At 50.9% G+C, this 21622-nt stretch overlaps 1 protein-coding gene across 1 annotated transcript in view; it reads right to left on the bottom strand.

Annotated features, from left to right (window-relative positions):
* The window catches only part of LOC147117200 (tomoregulin-1-like), a 367875-nt gene that overhangs the window by 169780 nt on the left and 176473 nt on the right, over positions 1–21622 (bottom strand). Inside the window, 1 exon segment of the mRNA XM_085987985.1 lies at positions 12835–12861. Coding sequence (XP_085844111.1) covers positions 12835–12861 — 27 coding nt within the window.

Genomic DNA, 21622 nt, shown 5'->3' with positions numbered 1-21622 from the left:
GGCCGCTCTCGATCCGCCTGGGCACACTACACACAAAGTGGACGTGTGTCCTGGTGAGATGGGACGCGGAGGGAGGAAAGGGGATCCTAGGGGCCGACTTCATCGTGGGCCATGGGATCCTCGTGGACCTCAGGAACCATTGCCTTTGGGGGGCCAATACCGGAAGGGAAAATGGAGTGGTAGTAATCCCGGGAAAGGATGGGAAGGGAAACCTGTGTACCATGAAGCCGAAAGGGAGTTACGACCTCGGTGAAATGATGGAGGGTATCCCAGTAGTATTTAGAGCCGAGGTGCAGGCTCAGTTAGGTGCATTCGCCACGCACAAACATGACTGTGGGAGAGTCATCAGCTTTGAGGTTAGGGTAGATGGGGATCCCATGGCCCGGCCCTAAAAGCAGTACAACTTCCCAAAGGAAGCAGAGGCTGATATGGAGGTGGCCATATCAGCGCTGGTACAGCAGGGGGTGCTAAGGCCTATAGCCACCCATGTGAACTCTCCGCTTTGGCCAGTTAAGAAACCGGACAATTCCTGGAGAGCCACGGTGGACTATCGGGTGTTGAACAGCAACATCCCCGCATGTGCCTCCACAGTGGCGGCAGTGACCGACCTCATTGGGAGTATTCCCGCATCCGCGACCACGTTCACGGTGCTGGATATTTCTAATGGGTTCTGGTCAATCCCTGTGCGGAGGGAGGACCAGTATAAATTTGCCTTTACTTTTAAAGGGCAACAATATACTTGGAATTGCTTGCCACAAGGCTTCCACAATAGTCCCAGCATTTTCCACCAATGCATGGCGGACAGCCTGAAGGAGTTCAGTCAGCCACTTCAGTTAGTGCAGTATGTGGACGACCTGCTCCTGTTTACCAACACAGTCGGGGAGCACGGCCCACTGCTGGCTGAACTGTTGGAACTGCTGACCCGAAGGGGGTTTAAGGTTAACCCAAAGAAAGCGCAGATCGGTCAGAAGGAAGTCAAGTTCCTGGGGCTGACCATCCGCGCCGGAGAAAGGGCCATCGATAGGGCTAGGAGGGAGGCGGTACAGGAGATCCGGTCCCCATCACTATAAAGGGTGTGAGGTCGTTTTTAGGGCTAACCGGGTACTGCCGAGAATTCATGGAGGACTATGCGGCCATGGCAGCCCCACTACTCCGACTCCTGCACAAGGGAGTGGAGTGGTCATGGGATGAAGGATGCCAGGCCGCGTCTGAGCTCCTAAAAAGGAAGCTGCAGACCGCACCGGCCCTGGGAGCGATAGATGGGGGAAGGGAGTTCTTCCTGGAGGTGGCGGCCAGCGGGGACAGTCTGAGTGCTGTGTTGCTCCAGGAGTGACATGGCAAGCTGAGACCCGTGGTTTACTCCTCCAGGGTGCTCACCGACGTGGAGAGGAGCTACTCGGTCTGTGAGCGGCACCTCTTGGCCACACACTGGGCCGTGAAGAGATCCGCCATCTTCACAGGCACCTCCCCCATCACCCTCCTCACACACCACACGCCTACCAAGATGCTTTTGGATGGGAGGATCAAGGATGGGACAGTGAGCAGTGCCCGCATTGCGCACTGGACCCTACTCCTCTCCCAAATGGGTCTGTGGGTAAAAGGCCTGTGTGAGCCCAGATTAGCCGCCAACCTGGCTTACCCTGGGACAGCCCATCAGTGTTCTGTAGAAGGGGTATGGGAGGTCGACGTGGGTCTCCGGGCTGGGATACATCCCACCGGCTGTGAGATCTACGTGGATGGTTCCAGCACGGTATCTGCTGGAAAACGGCTCACGGGGTTTGGAGTTTATGACCCGACGACAAACATTGCGTTGGCAATTAAACTCCCCAGTACCATGAGCGCCCAGCAGGCAGAACTGTCTGCTGTGGCGTATGTGGTCACCCACCCTGAAGTTTTCCCTACCCCGTACACGATTTGCTCGGACAGCATGTTCACATGCAATTCGTGTACCGAATACCTGGCCATCTGGTCCCATCGCGGATTCACTTCCGCGGATGGGAGACCCTTGGTGGTCAAGCCCCTGCTGGAAAAGATCCTGGCAGCCGTGGGGGAGAAGGGTGAGGTCTTCATCCACAAAATGAAGGCTCACTCCTCCACAGAACCTCGCGGTCAGGGGAACCAGCGAGCTGACGCACTGGCGAGAGAGAGTGCCCAGACCGGCATTTTCTGGGACCCCTACGGGTCCGGACCAGTGGCAGCTGTAAAAGGCAGGGATGGGATCCAGAAGAGTGTAGGGGTAGCGCTAGCCCCGGACCTCAAATCGGTCCAATCTCAGGACCCTGCCCTGAGAGGGGTATTTAACGCGGTTAGCGAGGGGAAGAAAATAGAAGGCCCGTATGGCGCAGCATCCCTGTCCATAAGAGAGGGGATGCTGTTTAAAGAAGAGCAGTGGGTGGTGCCTCAGCAGCACCGGAGGGAATTCCTTCAACTGGCCCATGAGGGGCCAGGAGCAGGGCACCCCGGGCCTGAGGTCACCTGGCAGCGGGTGGAGCAGGCAGGATGGTGGCCAGGACTCCGGGAGGACGTCCGGGAGTTTTGCGCGAACTGTCTTGTGTGCGTGGCAAATAACCCCGATCCTCACAGGAGGAAGGTGCCGATGGGACACGTTAGGAGGGTAGAGGGACCATGGCAGTCAATCCAAATTGACTATATTGGACCCTTACCCGCCACCCAGGGAGGCTATAAGTACTGCCTCGTTCTGGTGGACGTGTTCTCTAAATGGGTTGAAGCCTTCCCCTGCCAAACAGCCACAGCGTTAGGGACTGCGAGAATCTTGGTGCGGGAGGTGTTCTCGAGATGGGGACTGCCCCAGTTCGTGGAATGCGATCAGGGAAGTCAGTTTACTGGCCAAGTAATGCAGAACACCCTGACGCTGCTGGGCATTCAGGGGAAATGGCGCGTAGCCTACAATCCACAGTCATCGGGGATTGTGGAGCGGATGAACCGCACCTTAAAAGAAAAAATGAGGAAAGAGATAATGGGTTCGCCCCAAAGGTGGGCAGAAGTCCTGCCTCTTGTCCTCATGGGGATCCGCTCCAGCCAGTCGAAGAGTACGGGGTACTCTCCACATGAGCTCATGACCGGCAGGGTCATGAGAACCCCCACTCATGTCTTGGCCCCAGTCCTAACAGAGGGGCAGCTAAGGGAGGTGAATCGGGACAAATTTGCCCGCACGCTCCTTGAACGCCTCCAAAGGATCTATGAGGGGGCCGCGGGTAACATGGGGAGGCAGCATCAGGGAAATAGGATGCTGCTCGAGCCCAGTAAAACCCATCGCTGGGAGGTAGGGGACCCAGTAATGGTAAGAAACTTCGCCCGTGTGGGGAGTTTTGAGCCACTTTACATGGGTCCCTACAGCATTGTAGATCAGGCCAGCCCCATGGTGTATGCTGTGAAACTGCCCCGGCACACAAAATGGTTTCACATTAATCAATGTAAGCTGTTTAAACCGGAGGCAGGGAAACAGACAGCAGGGGCTGAAAAGGCCAGTAAAGAGTCAAACGCTGTAGGGGAGCTGCAGCCACAGGTCACACATGCTGGACGTGCAGCCTGCGTGAGGGGAGGAGTGGTCTCATCTAAACGGGAGACTCCCTCATTGTTCTGGGACCCAGAAGGGGAGGAGCCAGAGGTCTTAGGTCCTGTCCCCGATCACCCAGAAGGGGAGGAGCCGGAGGTCCCAGGTCCTGTCCCTGGTCATAATGAAGCCGAGTTGGAGGACGAAGGTCCCGCCCCCGACTGCGGCGAAGGGGAGGAGCCGGAGGTTTTAGGTCTTGCCCCTCAGTGTAGCATTAGAGAGGTGGCGTCTGGGGGCGGGGACTCTCAACCTGGAGTCCCAGGTAGCAAAGAGGTGCCTGCCGCTGACCCAGAGCCTAGGGAGGCGGAGCCTGCGGGAGGAAGCCCACAGCCGGCAGTCGTGGGGAAGCCACGAACTGCAGCCAGGGCCAAAACTCCAGCCAAGGGTCCGACCCATGAGGAAACCTCATATGTGGTGACCGTCAGATGGTCAGATAGAAAACCGCAACCGAAGAAGATCTGGTCGCCGGTTTTCACAAAAGGAAACCCCCGTAAGAAAGCTGCGGGAAGTTTAAACAGTCCACAGCCAGCAGCCACGGGCTGCCTGGGACTAGCAGCTGAGACTGATGTGGGAACGCCGCAGGGGGAGTCCTCCGGCAGTCCCTGCAGATTATAAGCTGGCCGTCCGGAGACGGGCGGCAGATGTACATAGATATATATAGTTTTGGAGAATAAGGTTTAGTTATTGTTATTTTAGAATGAATGTATAAGGTATTCCATCGGATTGTTTTGTACATTGGATGGTTTTGTATTATTGAAATAAGATTATGTTACGACTCTAGGCGAGTCTGTACATTGTTTGAATGTTTTCTCCGATAGGAGATAGTTTACTCAACTTCATTGTCGGAATGAGGAAAGTGCGTGGGCGAGGTACACGCCATAGTAAGGTAAACTACGGGGAAGGTCAGTTGGGGAGGGAACGGATTTGTGCTCACCCAAAGACACATGATACAAAGACGATTTGAGATGTTCATTTTATCACAGGGGGGACTGTAGGATTCGCAAAATCCAGAAGATACAGTCTAGATTGGTAAAACCCCTGAAATGGCCACATTGTGAGAACACAAGATGGAGTTGGCAGTTCTCATGGCTCAGTTCAAAAGGACACACCAGCAGTATCTTACAGCAGCCTGAGTCATCACCGATTAGAAGATTCCAGAACTTACTGCTATTGATATGATAATATGGTTACAGCAGTAACGAACTCGTAAACAAAAGTATTTGCACCTGGAGGTGTGCTAATTGCTAGCAAAACGCAAACCCATCTCTGAAATCGCTGAGCACAGAAAAAAAAAACATTATCTGTACCAAACTCAGAGGGACACAGGACAGATCCCATCAGTTTCATTTACAAGACATTAAAATAAAGTACTTGCTTTTGTCAAAGCAGCCTGCCCATTACCTTGACAAAAGAAAACCCCTGATTTGGCGCCGAGATAAGGGCAAGAAAACAGTAAACTGTTGAGGGAAAATCGACAGCAAGACATTCATTCAGTGAGATTCAGACAGGTCCATCACAGATTCACACAGACACGAGGTCAAGGACAGTTTTAAAAACCCTGGTGAGTTTCGAGGAGCACGGAGGGCCTACAAGTTTGTGCAGGAGAGCAGATTCAGAAGTTCAGTCCAGATCCAAGACCATCAGGAGTTCGAAGGCCGAGTGGAGAGGAGACGGTTCGAGGAGTTCGGAGGACTTTCAAGATTGTGCAGGAGAGCGGGTTCAGGAGCCGGTCCCATGAGGAAGATCGGAGATCCCGGACGTCACAGGAGTACCAAGATCAAGGACGGTTTTAAAACTCTGGTGAGCATAAAGGCCCAACTCTACCTAGCTGACCTAGTTGAGGTATATTTTAGCAACGGGAGGGTTTGTAACATTAAGGGCTAGATTTTCAGTTGCTTGCGCCAGCAGTTAGCGCCTTAAGAGAAGTGATTTTCGGGCGCTATGCGTGTAGCGCCCGGGCGCAGCGCAGTTTGCGCTCCGCCCCAAATTAAGTTGCCCGTTAGCGCCGGCGCAAAGTTTAGCGGCCGCCCGGATGCGCGCGCAGAAAATGACGTCACATCCTCGTGCAACGCCCTTTGGCTGCCCCGAATCCAAACTTCAGTCGGACCGCCCCATTGTGCGGCTGGCGTCCAGAGCGTTTGTAAAATGGAACGCAACACACCCTGGGGAGCGCAAATTAAAGTGCGCTCCTCCTGCACTATAACAGGCACTCTGCATGTGTTGTGTGGAAGGCTCCAGTGTGTTGTTGTGAACGGTGTATTTATGTTTACCACCACCACCACCACCACCACCACCACCTCCTCCTCCTCCTCCTTTCCCCCCCAGACTCTGCCTTTGAAAAAAACACATGCACCCTTCCCCTTTAAGAGCTCACTGGCACCAGAGTGTCTGCCGTGCGCTGCGCCCGAGCTCGGGCGCTGCGCTCTGCACCGCCGGCTTAGCGCCTAAAGATAGTAGTGGAACGCCTCTTTTAGCGCTCCACCAACCTCTTAGGGCGAAGCCACTGAATTTCCGGCAACGGGGCGCTACTTTGGGGCGGGCGCTAACTTCGGGCGGGCGCTAAGGTTAGCGCCCCAAAACTGTCTATACTGAAAATCTAGCCCTAAGGGTTTTGTAATTCAGGAGTGTGATTTATCCCTCGATGTGTCCGTGCACTTTTCCCACCCCCGTTTTAGTATACCGCTGATTAAGAATTGTTGTATGATTTAAGATAGTCAAAGTTATTCCTTGTGTGTTAAATTTTAGTTCCCATTGGGAGACGTGCTAATGATTTTTGTCTAAATTGATTCTTGCATTCTCTGTGTTTATTCTCCTTGAAAATAAAGATATTTCTGATTTAAAACTCACTTTGTCTCACCTGATCCATTTGTCTTCCGAGTCACAAGTTGGGCCACACATCAAGGTTGTCTGGCAATAAGCCCAGTGTCTAGAACCGGTGAGGGGGGAGCGCTTCGGAACCGCTCACGAGCAGTGCGAAATCAAAACCGATCTAGCACACCATAAGCTCGTTAAAACGACCCCTTACACTGGCAGTGAAGTGCAGGTGGCCCATGAGAGGGATGATGGTGAGAAGGGACATGGAAGTGTGGGCTCTTCTCAAAGCATTCACACTTCTCCCCCATTGCTTCCCCCTCACTCAGAGCCCCAGATGGCTCCTCGAATCGCGATGGCTGAGTCTGCCCCTGCAAAGTTGCAGTAGAAGCAGACTATGGCAGGGCCATCAGAGGCTCCAAAACCCAGACGACATCCGCCAAAAGTATCTACACAGTCGCAGCAGGGAAGTGAGCAGCCTGCCTCTACCTCTGCTGAAGTCACAGGGGTTGCACCTCGTAGAAACACACGTAAACGAAAAATGACAGAGAAGTAGATGCACAAGGGTAAACACATGGGTGTTTAAAGAAATGTTTCTGTTAAGGTTCCGTTACTCTTATGTCACATATAAAATGATTTATTTTCACCACTTTCTGGTCATGCCCATTTTTGTCTGCTAGTTTGGAAGTGGCTTAGTGAGTTGGAGTGAATGGTGAGACATCAAGTTACCTCCAGCAATGGGGGTCAGTGTGAAAGGAATGGCTTGGTCATTTTTGGGATGCTTTGTGATGTTGTTAGGGACGGGGGGGGGGGAGGGGTGGGCGGAACCAGGCACAGCATGTGGCAGCCATATGGGTGTAATGCAGGAAGTTAAGTAAATCTGGCCATGATGAGGCCATCCCTGGGCTCCCCGGCAGCAATGTGCTCCGGTGCTGCTGGCATCTGGACCTCAGGTTCCTCCTGTTCCTCCTTGTCTTCCAGCTGATGCTCCTCCTCCTCCTCTGAAGAGGCTCTGTGCTCAGAGCGTTGCTCCTCATGCAGCGCTAATCCTCGCTGCTGCACTATGTTGTGCAGGGCGCAGTAGACAACCACGATTCTGGAGACACTGGCTGGTGCATACTGAAGGGCTCCTCCAGATCTGTCAAGGCATCTGAAGCGCATTTTCAGCATGCCTACTGTCTGCTCTATGGCACATCTGGTGGAAATGTGGCTTTCATTGCATCTCTCCTGGGCCTCAGTACTTGGTCTCCTCAAGGTTGTCATAAGCCATATCTTCAGTGGATACCGTTGTCTCCAAGCAGCCAGCTGGTAAGTGTGTTTGGCAATGCAAAGAGCTGGGGGAGGGTGGACTGGCGCAGCATGAAAGAGTCATGACAGAGACACGAATTTGGCGCACACGTGCATGATGATCGTTTTATGGTTGCAGACGAGCTGCACATTGAGGGAGTGGAAGCCCTTGCGGTTCACACACACTCCGGGTGATGATGGGGTGCCTTCATGGCCACATGTGTGCAGTCTATGACACCCTGCACCCGTGGGAAGCCAGCCAGAGTGGCAAAGCCCAGTGCCCGCTCAGTAACACTGGCTTCATCAGTGACAAGGTTGATAAAAATGGCTGACTTGTCAAATATGGCATCGGTGACCTGTGTGATGCATCTGTAGGCGGCCGACTGCGAGATCCCGCAAATGTCTCCTGGAACGGTAGCATAGTGGTTATGTTAGTGGGCTAGTAATCCAGAGGCTTTGACTAATAATCCAGAGATGTGAGTTCTAAATCCCACCAAGGTAGCTGGGGAATTTAAATTCAGTTAATGAAATAAAATCTGGAATAAAAAGCTAGTATCAGTAATGGTGACCATGAAACTATCGGACTGTTGTAAAAACCCATCTGGCTCACTAATGTCCTTTAGGGGAGGACATTAGCCATCTTTACCTGGTCTGGCCTATTTGTGACTCCAGACCCACGGCAATGTGGTTGAATCTTAACCGCCCTCTGAAATGGCCTAGCAAGTCACTCAGTTGTACCAAGCTGCAACAGACAACAATAAGAATAATAAAACCGGACGGACCACCCGGCATCGACCTCGGCACCAGATTCGGACATACAACGGCACACCCAGCCCAGTCGACCCTGCAAAGTCCTCCTCACTAACATCTGGGGACTTGTGTCAAAATTGGGAGAGCTGTCCCACAGACTAGTCAAGCAACAGCCTGACATAGTCATACTCACAGACTCATACCTTTCAGCCAATGTCCCAGACTCCTCCATCACCATCCCTGGGTATGTCCTGTCCCACCAGCAGGACAGACCCACCAGGGGTGGCGGCACAGTGGTATATAGACAGGAAGGAGTGGCCCTGGGAGTTTGCAACATTGACTCCAGACCCCACGAAGTCTCATGGCTTCAGGTCAAGCATGTGCCAGGAAACATCCTGCAGATTACCACCTACCGCCCTCCCTCAGCTGATGAATCAGTACTCCTCCCATGTTGAACACTACTTGGAAGAAGCACTGAGGCTAGCAAGGGCACAGAACGTACTCTGGGTGGGGGACTTCAATGTTCATCATCAAGAGTGGCTCGGTAGCACCACTACTGACCGAGCTGGCCGTGACCTGAAGGATGTAACTGCCAGTCTGGGCCTGCGACAGGTAGTGAGACAACCAACACAAGGAATAAACGTGCTTAGCCTCGTCCTCACCAATCTAACTGCTTTAGCTGCATCTGTCCATGACAGTATTAGTAGCAGTGATGACAGCACAGCCCCTGTGAAGACAAAGTCCTGACTTCACATTGAGGACACCCTTCATTGTGTTTTGTGGCACTACCACTGTGCTAAATGGGACAGATTCAGAACAGATCTAACAGCTCAAAATTGGGCATCCATGAGGCACTGTGGGCCATCAGCAGCAGCAGAATTATATTCCACCACAATCTGTAACCTCATGGCCCGCCTATCCCACACTCTACCATTACTTTCAAGCCTGGGGACAACTCTGGTTCAACGAAGGGTGTAGAAGAGCATGCCAGAAGCAGCACCAGGCATACCTAAAAATGAGGTGCCAACCTGGGGAAGCTGCAACACAGGACTATATGCATGCTAAACAGAAGAAGAAGCATGTTATAGACAGGGCTAAGTGATTCCACAACCAACTTATCAGATCAAAGCTCTGCAGTCCTGCCACATCCGGTCTTGAATGGTTTTGGACCATTAAACAACTAACAGGAGGAGGAGGCTCCATGAATATCCCCATCCTCAAAGATGGTGGAGCCCAGTACATGAGTGCAAAAGACAAGGCTGAAGCGTTTGCAACCATCTTCAGCCAGAAGAGCCGAGTGAACTATCCATATCGGCCTACTCCCGAGGTCCCCACCATCACAGAAGCCAGTCTTCGGCCAATTCGATTCACTCCAAGTGATATCAAGAAATGGTTGAGCGCACTGGATACAGCAAAGGCTATGGGCCCTGACAACATCCCGGCTATAGTGCTGAAGACTTGTACTCCACAACTAGCCACGCCTCTAGTCAAGCTGTTCCAGTACAGCTACAACACTGGTATCGATCCAATAATGTGAAAAACTGCCCAGGTATGTTTTGTCCACAAAAAGCAGGACAAATCCAATCCAGCCAATTACCGCCCCATCAGTCTACTCCCAATCATCAGCAAAGAGATGAAAGGTGTCGCAGACAGTGCTGTCAAGTGCCACTTACTCACCAAAACCTGCTCACGGATGCCCAGTTTGGGTTTCACCAGAACCACTTGGCTCCAGGCCTCATTACAGCCTTGGTCCAAACATGAAAGAAAGAGCTAAATTCCAGAGGTGAGGTGAGAGTGACTGCCCTTGACATCAAGGCAGCATTTGACCGAGTGTGGCAGCAAGGAGCCCTAGTAAAATTGAAGTCAATGGGAATCAGGCGGAAAACTCTCCACTGGCTGGAATCATACCTAGCACAAAGGAAGATGGTTGCAATTGTTGAAGGACAATCATCTCAGCCCCAGGACATTGCTGCAGGAGTTCCTCAGGGCAATGTCCTAGGCCCAACCATCTTCAGCTGCTTCATCAATAACCTTCCCTCTATCCTAAAGTCAGAAGTGGGGATGTTCGCTGATGATTGCACAGTGTTCAGTTCCATTTGCAACTCCTCAGATAATGAAGCAGTACATGCCCGTATGCAGCAAGACCTGGACGACATTCAGGCTTGGGCTGATAAGTGGCAAGTAACATTCGCGTCACACAAGTGCCAGGCAATGACTATCTCCAACAAGCGAGAATCTAAGGACCGCGGTTTGACAATCAATGGCATTACCATCGCCGAATCACCCACCATCAACATCCTGGGGGTCACCATTGACCAGAAACTTAACTGGACCAGCCATATAAATACTGTGGCAACAAGAGCAGGTCAAAGGCTGGGTATTCTGCGGTGAGTGAATCACCTCCTGACTCCCCAAAGCCTTGCCACCATCTACAAGGCACAAGTAAGGAGTGTGATGGAATACTCTCCACTTGCCTGGATGAGTGCAGCAACACTCAAGAAGCTAGACACCATCCAGGACAAAGCAGCCCACTCGATTGGCACCCCATCCACCACCTTAAACTTTCACTCCTTCCACTACCGGCGCACCATGACTGCAGTGTGTACCATCTACAAGATGCACTGAAGCAACTCGCCAAGGCTTCTTCGACAGCAGCTGCCAAACCCGCGTCCTCTTTCACCTAGAAGGACAAGGGCAGCAGGCACATGGGAACACCACCACCCCCAAGTTCCCCTCCAAGTCATACACCATCCTGATGTGGAAGTATATCACTGTTCCTTCATCGTCGCTGGGTCAAAGTCCTGGAACTCCCTCCCTAACAGCACTGTGGGAGTACCTTCACCACAGGAACTACAGTGGTTCAAGAAGGCGACTCAACATCACCTTGTTACGGGCAATTAGGGATGGGCAATAAATGCTGGCCTTGCCAGCCACGCCCACATCCCAGGAATGAATAATAATTTTAAAAAACTTCTGTGAGCTGGTGACCTTGACAACCAATGGTAAGGCGTGTCCACCAATTCCTCTGGGTTGCAGGTCTGGTTCCAGTAAACTGCAAATGTCTGCGGCGACCTGGCGCGATAGCCTGAGCCTCCTTTGGCACCGCTGCTCAGTCATGTTGAGGAAGCTCATCCACTACCTGTATACCCTGTGTATACACGCCTCTGGCGTGGTGCAGCCCTGCACTGATGTCCTTTGTCCTGTGGAGCATCAGGTCATCGAGGAGAAGGTTGTTGGTGTTGCTGCTGGTGTTGGAGCTGATCCTGGTCAGATTCTGAGGACCAGGGTGAGACAGTATAAATGGCACCCATGCTGATGTAATAGATGACTGGTTAAGTAGAGACCAGAGGACCAATCTATCAATGGTGTGATAGGTAGTAGCAATGAGGTGAGAGTGGCTTCCGAATGTGCAGAAAAGACTTGCAAACTGTAGACACTTAAATCTGTGATCAAAGTGCAAAGTAAACAGGTGTCATGTGGCAGTATTCATTGTGCTTTCCATGCTCTGCCGTAATGACCTCAATCAATGGCCACTGAACTTCTGCCTCAGCTTGACAGACGTGGTTCCCGAGACGTGTGATTCCCGTAGTCATGCAGTGAAATTTAAAGGTCTGGTTAAAAGCACTGTTAAGGGTCTGACAACAATGTATTAATGAGGTAAATTAGGTCACCCACCTCTGCCGTTTGGGTCCATGCCGCACTGGCAAATGTGCCCAATTTAAAGGCACGAAGAGGCAGGATGTCGGTGCGTTCCCAACCCGTTCCCATTTAATGTGCCTCAGATCCCACAGGCACAGCAGCATGAAAATTCCGGCCCATGAGTAACCTAGATAGAGTAGATAGGAAGGACCTATTTCCCTTAGCAGAGAGGTCAATAACCAGGGGGCACAGATTTTAAGTAATTGGTAGAATGATTAGAGGGGAGTTGAGGAGAACGTTTTTCACCCAGAGGGTGGTGGGGTCTGGAACTCACTGCCTGAAAGGGTGGTAAAGGCAGAAACCCTCATTGCATTTAAAAAGTACTTGGATATGCACTTGAAGTTCTGTAACCTACAGGGCTACGGACCAAGAGCTGGAATGTGGGATTGGGCTGCATAGCTCTTTTTCGGCCAGCACAGACACGATGGGCTGAATGGCCTCCTTCTGGGCCATAAATGTCTATGATTCTATGTGCCCCCCCACTCCATGTCAATGAATATTGTCAACCCCCCATGCACAGTGAGACCATTACCACCCGCCCCTCCCCCCCCCCCCCCCCCCCACCGTAAAGCTCCTTGCCGATGACCCCAATGAATCATCGCTCCTTCACAATGAGGCATTTAAATACAATGGGGTTTATTTGTCTACTATGGGGTTGAATTGGATACCCCAAAGGATGCTTCAAGTATTTTTCAGAAAGATGTAATACATACCTCCTTCTCCAGATCCAGAGCCATTTTCTAGAAAAAAACAGAAAAGAACAGAGGCTTACTGATAAATTCTAGGGGATAGCTGTTGTTTCACAAAGCAATGTTAATACAATACATGGATTATCAACTATCATTATATACTTCCTCTGAGTAAATCTCAACCAGTTGCATTTAAAACAGGATTACATTATTACACTGCTATAAATCATAACACATTTAGGTACAACTATGCATAGGGAATAAAGTATGGTTGACGAGCTGTAATACAATTGAGAGATTCTGATCACATCAGAAACCACAACAGTGAAGATCCATCAATCCAGGGACTGAGATAATATGAACACTCCAAACACACATCCAGCCCCTATTTTTATTTTTATAAACCGTACATACAATCTCCTATTGTTCTACTGTGAGTTCTGCTGTACAGATTTCTATTAGTGTTATGCTGCACTAAGTTGTGCTGTATGAGTTCATTTCTTGTGCTTCCAACACTGACTTATCATGTGATAAACGTATTCTGTTGTAGAGCTTAATCACAACACAACGAATGACAACTTTGCAGGAATAGAAACAGTAAAAGCTGTAAATGCACAGGTTGGCCGGCACCTGACATAGAAGCTCCAATTTAACCCAGGGCGGGAGTTAGGTGGGTGGTGGCCAAGGCGAACGGCAATGCTCCCTGACCAGCACCGTGAAGGCCGGGCAATTTGAACTAGCAGTCCTCAGCCGCTTGCATGCAGTCAGCTGCCCACCTTAACTTAGCAGGAAGCAGCAGCTGGCCGGCGGGCGGGAGCAGAATGTCAGCTGGCAAGAGCAAAGGAATCATCCCCGGTACTCGAGTCACAGGAGGGTCACGCGATAGGGAAGGGTGGGTGGGGTGGGGGGAGCCCAGGATAGAGGAGATCTAAACTTTCCATGTTGGACAAGGAGGTGAAAGTTAAAATACATATCTCTTTGGATCTCTTCTGGCTCACGGCTCTTCCCGCTAGCTCCATCTGGCGGGAAAGCCACAATGGCTTTCACGCTCAGGGCCACCAGTTAAAATGGCAATTGTACCACGGTGACATCATTGGAGCTGGGTCTGCATATTTAAATTCATACTGATTCTTCTTTCTTAAATAAGGACCCTGCTTAGAAGAGCAGGTTAAAATCGAAGATTGCGGGAAGGGAGCAGGACACCGGCAGGTAAGTCTCCTGGCCTAATGTTAACTGCCTGGTTCCGCCAGGCTGGCAGGGTTAAAATCACCTCTAGAGTCATGGCAGAAATGTTAACCTAGCTTTTCTCTTTCAGGTACTGACTCACCTGCTGTGCAGTTCTAGCATTTTCAGTTCTTATTTCACATTTTCAGCATTTCTGGATTTTGACCCTGAAAATACATAGGTTGTGTTCCTGGCAGTAATGCTGGGCTCAAAACCTGCTGGTGTCCTCCAGCGCTCCAGATAACTTTCAAAAGAAGTTCCCCATCTCCAAGTTGCTTTCCTAGCCTGGACATGCCCACTCCCCCACCAGCAGGGCCCGACTGCCCTTTGGAGCCTGTACGCCTCGGCATACTCACTTGCAGTGTTCCACCAGATCCCAGCACTGGGAGTCTCTGTTCCAAGCCTCCTCCCCTCTAACAGGAGTCCAGGGAGGAGATGAGATCGGGATGAGGGGTAAGCGGTGGCCGGCAGCGGCCCACAGTTTTAATGTGGAGCTGGGAGGAGTACTCCTGCTCCATCTGGCTTCACATTCAGGAAAGGAAAAAATGTTTTCCTTACCTTTTTGGTGGCAGCCTCCGGCGGTCCCTTTAAGGACCGCTGGATTGGCGGCAGAGCGCCTGAGAAAACTGACCACAGCATGAACAGCAAATGCTGGGCAGCTCGCCAGCTGTATTTTAAACAGACCTGAACCAGAAAATGGCTCAGGCCTCCCGGTGAAGGGTTTGGACAGGCATAGCAGATGCACTGCTGACTTCACAGAGTGTATGAGCTGGATTTTCCTCCATAATGGGTGAGATACTGACAGAAAACACAGTAAAATTGGGCGGCGAGGCCTATCACCACATTCCCACCCCAACTTAAGTTTCCCTGCCTCTGCCCCCACTGGAACTATTTTTTAATTCATTCACAGGATGTGGGCGTCGCTGGCAAGGTCAGCATTTATAGCCTTGAGAAGGTGGCAGTGAGCAGAAACTTAACTGGACCAGCCACATAAATACTGTGGCTACAAGAGCAGGTCAAAGGCTGGGTATTCTGCAGTAAGTGTCTCACCTCCTGACTCCCCAAAGCCTTTCCACCATCTGCAAGGCACAAGTCAGGAGTGTGATAGAATACACTTCACTTGCCTGGATGAGTGCAGCTCCAACAACACTCAAGGAGCTTGACACCATCCAGGATGAAGCAGTCCGCTTGATCGGCACCCCATCCACCACCTTAAACATTCACTCCCTCCACCATCGGCGCACCATGACTACAGTGTGTATCATCTACAAGATGCACTGCAGCAACTTGCCAAGGCTTCTTCGAAGGCACCCCCCAAACCCGCGACCGCTACCACCTAGAAGGACAAGGGCAGCAGCAGCTTGGGAACACCATCACCTTCAAGTTCCCCCTCCAAGTCCCACACCTTCCTGAATTGGAAATAATATCGCAATTCCTTCAATGTCCTAAACTCCTCCATCACCATCCCTGGGTATGTCCTGTCCCACCGGCATAACAGACCCACCAGGGGTGGCAGCACAGTGGTATACAGTCGGGAAGGAGTGGCCCTGGGAGTCCATGAAGTCTCATGGCTTCAGGCCAAGCATGGGCAAGGAAACCTCCTGCTGATTACCACCTACCGCCCTCCCTCAGCTGATGAATCAGTACTCTTCCATGTTGAACACCACTTGGAAGAAGCACTGAGAGTAGCAAGGGCACAGAATGTACACTGGGTGGAAGCATTTGCACCATCTTCAGCCAGAAGTGCCGAGTGGATGATCCATATCGACCTTCTCCTGAGGTCCCCACCATCACAGAAGTCAGTCTTCAGCCAATTCGATTCACTCCACGTGATATCAAGAAACGGCTGAGCGCACTGGATACAGCAAAGGCTATGGGCCCCGACAACATCCCGGCTATCTTGCTGAAGACTTGTGCTCCAGAACTAGCCGTGCCTCTAGCCAAGCTGTTCCAGTACAGCTACAACACTGGCATCTAACCAACAATGTGGAAAACTGCCCAGGTATGTCCTGTCCATAAAAAGCAGGACAAATCCGACCCGGCCAATTACTGCCCCATCAGTCTACTCTCAATCATCAGCAAAGGGATGGAAGGTGTCATCGAAAGTGCTATCAAGCGGCACTTACTCACCAATAACCTGCTCACGGATGCCCAGTTTGGGTTCCGCCAAGACCACTCGGCTCCCGACCTCATTACAGCCTTGGTCCAAACATGGGGATGTTCACTGATGACTGCACAGTGTTCAGCGCCATTCACGACTCCTCAGATAATGAAGCAGTCCATGCCCGCATGCAACAAGACCTGGACGACGTTCAGGCTTGGGCTGATAAGTGGCAGGTAACATTCGCGCCACAGAAGTGCAAGGCAATAACTATCTCCAACAAGCGAGATTCTAACCACCTCCCCTTGACATTCAACGGTATTACCATCGCTGAATCTCCCATCATCAACATCCTGGGGGTCACCATTGACCAGAAACTTAACTGGACCAGCCACATAAATACTGTGGCAACAAGAGCAGGTCAGGGGTTAGGTATTCTGCGGCGAGTGTCTCAGCTCCTGACTCCCCAAAGCCCTTCCACCATCTACAAGGCACAAGTAAGGAGTGTGATGGAATACTCTCCACTTGCCTGGATGAGTGCAGCTCCAACAACACTCAAGAAGCTCGACACCATACAGGTCAAAGCAGCCCGCTTGATTGGCACCCCATCCTTCTAAGTGGAAGAGGTCACGTGTTTGGGAGGCTCTGCCGAAGAAGCTTTGGCGAGTTGCTGCAGTGCATCTTGTAGATGGTACACACTGCAGCCATGCTGCGACGGAGGTGGAGGGAGTGAATGTTTAAGGTGGTGAATGGGGTGGTGTCGAACATCTTGAGTACTTGTGCCTTGTAGATGGTGGAAAGGCTTTGGGGAGCCAAGAGATGAGACACTCTCCACAGAATACCTAGCCTCTGACCTGCTCTTGTTGCCACAGTATTTATGTGGCTGGTCCAGTTAAGTTTCTGGTCAATGGTGACTCCCAGGATGTTGATGGTAGGGAATTCGGTGATGGTAATGTCAAGGGGAGCTGGTTAGACTCTTGCTTGTTGGAGATAGTCGTTGCCTGGCACTTGTGTGGCGCGAATGGTACCTGCCACTTATCAGCCCAAGCCTAAACATCGTTCAGGTCTTGTTGCATGTAGGCATGGACTGCTTCATTATCTGAGGAATTGCGAATGGCGCTGAACACTGTGCAGTCATCAGTGAACATCCCTATTTTTGACCTTATGTTGGAGGGAAGATCATTGATGAAGCAGCTAAAGATGGTTGGGCCTTGGACGCTGCCCTGAGGAACTCCTGCAGCGATGTTCTGGGACTGTGATGATTGACTTTTAACTACCACAACCACCTTCCTTTGTGCTAGGTATGACTCCAGCCAGTGAAGAGTTTTCCCCCCGATTTCCATTGACTTCAGTTTTATTAGGGCTCCTTGATGCCAGACTCGGTCAAATGCTGCCTTGATGTCAAGGGCAGTCACACTAACCTCACCTCTGGAATTCAGCTCCTTTGTCCATGTTTGGACCAAGGCCGTAATGAGGTCAGGAGCCGAGTGGTCCTAGTGGAACCCCAACTGGGCATCAGTGAGCAGGTTATTGGTGAGTAAGTGCTGCTTTAGAGCACTTTCGATGACACCTTCCATCACTTTGCTGATGATTGAGAGTAGACTGATGGGGCGGTAATTGGCCGGACTGGATTTGTCCTGCTTTTTGTGGACAGGACATACCTGGGCAGTTTTCCACATTGTCGGATAGATGCCAGTGTTGTAGCTGTACTGGAACAGCTTGGTTAGAGGCGTGGCTAGTTCTGGAGCACAAGTCTTCAGCGTGATAGCCGGGATGTTGACGGGGCCCATAACCTTTGCTATGTCCAGTGCGCTCAGCCGTTTCTTGATATCACTTGGAGTGAATCGAATTGACTGAAGACTGGCTTCATTGGTGGTGGGGACCTCAGGAGTAGGCCGATATGGATCATCCACTCGGCACTACTAGCTCAAGATGGTTGCAAATGCTTCAGCCTCGTCTTTTGCACTCACGTGCTGGGCTGCACCATCATTGAGGATGGGGATATTCATGAAACCTCCTCCTCCCGTTAGTTGTTTAATGGTCCACTACCATTCACGACCGGATGTGGCAGGACTGCAGAGCTTTGATCAGATCCGTTGATTGTGGGATCGGTTAGCCCTGTCTATAGCATGCTGCTTGCACTTTTTAGCATACATGTAGTCCTGTGTTGCAGCTTCCCCAGGTTGGCACCTCATTTTTAGGTACGCCTGGTGCTGCTCCTGGCATGCTCTTCTACACTCCTTATTGAACTAGGGTTGATCCCCTGGCTTGATGGTAATGGTAGACTGAGGGATATGCCGGGCCATGAGGTTACAGATTGTGGTGGAATACAGTTCTGCTGCTGCTGATGGCCCCCAGCGCCTCATGGATGCCCAGTTTTGAGCTGCTAGATCTGTTCTCAATCTATCCCATTTAGCACGGTGGTAGTGCCACACAACACGATGGAGAGTGTCCTCAGTGTGAAGATGGGGCTTCGTCTCCATAATGGCTGTGCAGTGGTCCCTGCTACCAATACTGTCATGGACAGATGCATCTGCGACAGGTAGATTGGTGAGGACGAGGTCAAGTAGGTTTTACCCTCGTGTTGGTTCTCTCACCACCTGTCGCAGGCCCAGACTGGCAGCTATGTCCTTCAGGACTCGGCCAGCTCGGTCAGTAGTGGTGCTACCGAGCCACTCTTGGTGATGGACATTGAAGTCCCCCACCCAGAGTACATTCTGTGCCTTTGCTACTCTCAGTGCTTCTTCCAAGTGGTGTTCAACATGGAAGAGTACTGATTCATCAGCTGAGGGAGGGTGGTAGATGGTAATCAGCAGGAGGTTTCCTTGCCCATGCTTGACCTGAAGCCATGAGACTTCATGAGGTTCGGAGTCAATGTTGAGGACTCCCAGGGCCACTCCTTCCTGTCTATATACCACTGTGCCACCACCCTGGTGGGTCTGTCCTGCTGGTGGGACAGGACATACCCAAGGATGGTGATGGAGGAGTCTGGGACATTGGCTGAAAGGTATGATTCTGTGAGTATGACCATGTCACGCTGTTGCTTGACTAGTCTGTGGGACAGCTCTCCCAATTTTGGCACAAGTCCCCAGGTGTTGGTGAGAAGGACTTTGCAGGGTTGACTGGGCTGGGTGTAGCCGGTGCCGAGGTCGATGCCGAGTGGTCCATCCAGTTTCATTCTTATTATTGTGATTCGTAGCGGTTTGTTACAACTGAGTGGCTTGCTAGGCCATTTCAGAGGGCAGTTAAGAGTCAACCACATCTGGAGTCACATGTAGGCCAGACCAGGTAAGGACGGCAGGTTTCCTTCCCTAAAGTGCTGCCGTTCAATGTTGCTCACATTCCAAGAACAAATAAAAATATATAAAACTGGTGCATCTGTTTAACAATACGTATCGTCTTGAACTGGCCTTGCTAGCGACGCCCACATCCCATAAACAAATTTTTAAAAAGAACTCCCTCCATTCAATTTATTGGAATAGCACCAATTAAAAAAAATAAGTTGCATGAAAATTTCTGAAAACTTTATGCAGGTCTGATACTTAAGTGGGAATTGGAAATCTTCTCCTGAGCTTCAGCTAACCTTGGGCTCCTGGAGTTATTGATTTTAAGCTTTTGGTTCTTGATATTTTAACCAGAGACCTTGCAAGAACTGTGGTGCAAAACTGAACAGATTTATTTCAGAAAACCTGGCCTATTGCCAGTCAGAAACCCAGGACCTTGCCAGACTTCAATGGACTCCTGAAAATGTCTAGTAAAACACCTGAGAATTTGCATCAGAAGTTTCAAACTCATTTAATGACTTGTTTCTGGCTTACAGCACACCATTGAGATTATATTAAAATTGTGTTTTTCACACAGCTAACTGCTGAAGTGTTATTTATTGTTCTTGTCTATAAACAGATGGTACTGTATGCTCTGATTCCAGTTATTCCTCTGAATACTGCCTCTGCTATTCTGTCACCAGGTACATGGCAAAATGTAGCTCCACCTAGTTACTAAAGTGTGAACTAAGGCATATAGCAGCACACTAAAACAAACTCAAAACAAGAGAATTTGTTTATGAAATAATATAAAACAAAGGATGAGGCTGTAACAAGGACAGTTGTTGCAGACAGCTGTTCCTTTTAATTGCAGAGAGCACAGAAAGATTTGGAGAAATTGTACTGAAATATCAATAAAAAACAGATTTCCCACAGCTGAAGGCATATTCCAGCCACCTGGTTCAGCAAGTGATGCTTAATTCCGCACTGTGTGGCAGGGACTTCTACAGAGAGGGGAAGAAGCATCATGAAGCTTCATCACCCGAATTCATTCCCAACTTTTTGAATTGAGCTGCAGCTGCAGCAACTCGAATTTCTGGCATAGACATGGAAATCTGACTTAAGTGCTAGTAACTAGGAGGTCGGGAGGGAGCGGGTGGGGGGTGGTGCTGGATTGTGGTCGGGAAACCCGGAAGAACAGGTTTCCCTCAGGCCCTGCCAAATTTAACAGCAGGACCTGATTACCATTTTTGTTCTCCGTTACCCGGCCGCAGCCTGCCAGATTGAGAGGCTGTCTGGCTGTCGTGTGAGTAGACCTCACAAGGCAGCAGTCTGGGAGCAGAGAGGAAAGAGGAGGGGATCGGAGGCCGGGGGGGTGGGGGGGTGGGCGGCGATGTTTGGGAGGTTGGAGATCGAAGGCCGGTGGGGGTCGGAGGCCGAGGGTGGGGGATGGGTTTGGAAGCCGGCAGTTAGGCGGTGAGAGATGAGATCTCGCCTCGGGGGCGAGATGGGAGGCCTCATGGGGGAGGTTGTAGGGCTTGTCGGGGAGGCCGGGGAGATCAGAAGCGTCTGAGGGCATTTCTGATTGTTGGTGTTGGCAAGGCAGGTACGCTGGATCCAGCAGGTAAGTGGAAAGGCACTTACCTCCTGGATCCAGCCGTCGTCGCCTCCCTTTAACCAGCGGGTTTCCCGAGGCCTGGGAAACCCGGCCGGCCAGAGTTAAATTTGAAATTGTGGATCAATATGAGGCTGCAGCCTCATTATAATATTCAAATTGCCAACCCGCCTCCTGGGTGCAGGTTGGTTGGCCGCCCCCCATCCCGCCTCCGTTAAAACTGTAAGTGGGCAGGTTAGAGGCGGGTTAGGGGTCAGGATTCAGATTTTTAACACTTTAACCTCCCGCCCGAGCCAAACCCGCCCTTTATGGGTTAAAATTCTCCCCTATGGTAGAATTGCTGCAGTCATCTCTCTGATGAGGTAGAGAGTGGACAACTAGGAATCCTCATCAAGTCAAGTCTACACTCAATCATCAGCAAAGTGATGGAAGGTGTCGTCGACAGTGCTATCAAGCGGCACTTACTCAACAATAACCTGCTAACTGACGCCCAGTTTGGGTTCCGCCAGGGCCACTCAGCTCCTGACCTCATTACAGCCTTGGTCCAAACATGGACAAAAGAGCTGAACTCAAGAGGTGAGGTGAGAGTGACTGCCCTTGACATCAAGG

Source organism: Somniosus microcephalus, chromosome 5 (assembly GCF_052327205.1).
Source record: "Somniosus microcephalus isolate GS21.2 chromosome 5, FLI_Smic_1.0, whole genome shotgun sequence".
In the NCBI taxonomy this organism is placed as follows: domain Eukaryota; kingdom Metazoa; phylum Chordata; class Chondrichthyes; order Squaliformes; family Somniosidae; genus Somniosus; species Somniosus microcephalus.
Note: the sequence above shows the minus strand (reverse complement) of the source record. Positions and strands in the feature narration are given on the sequence as shown.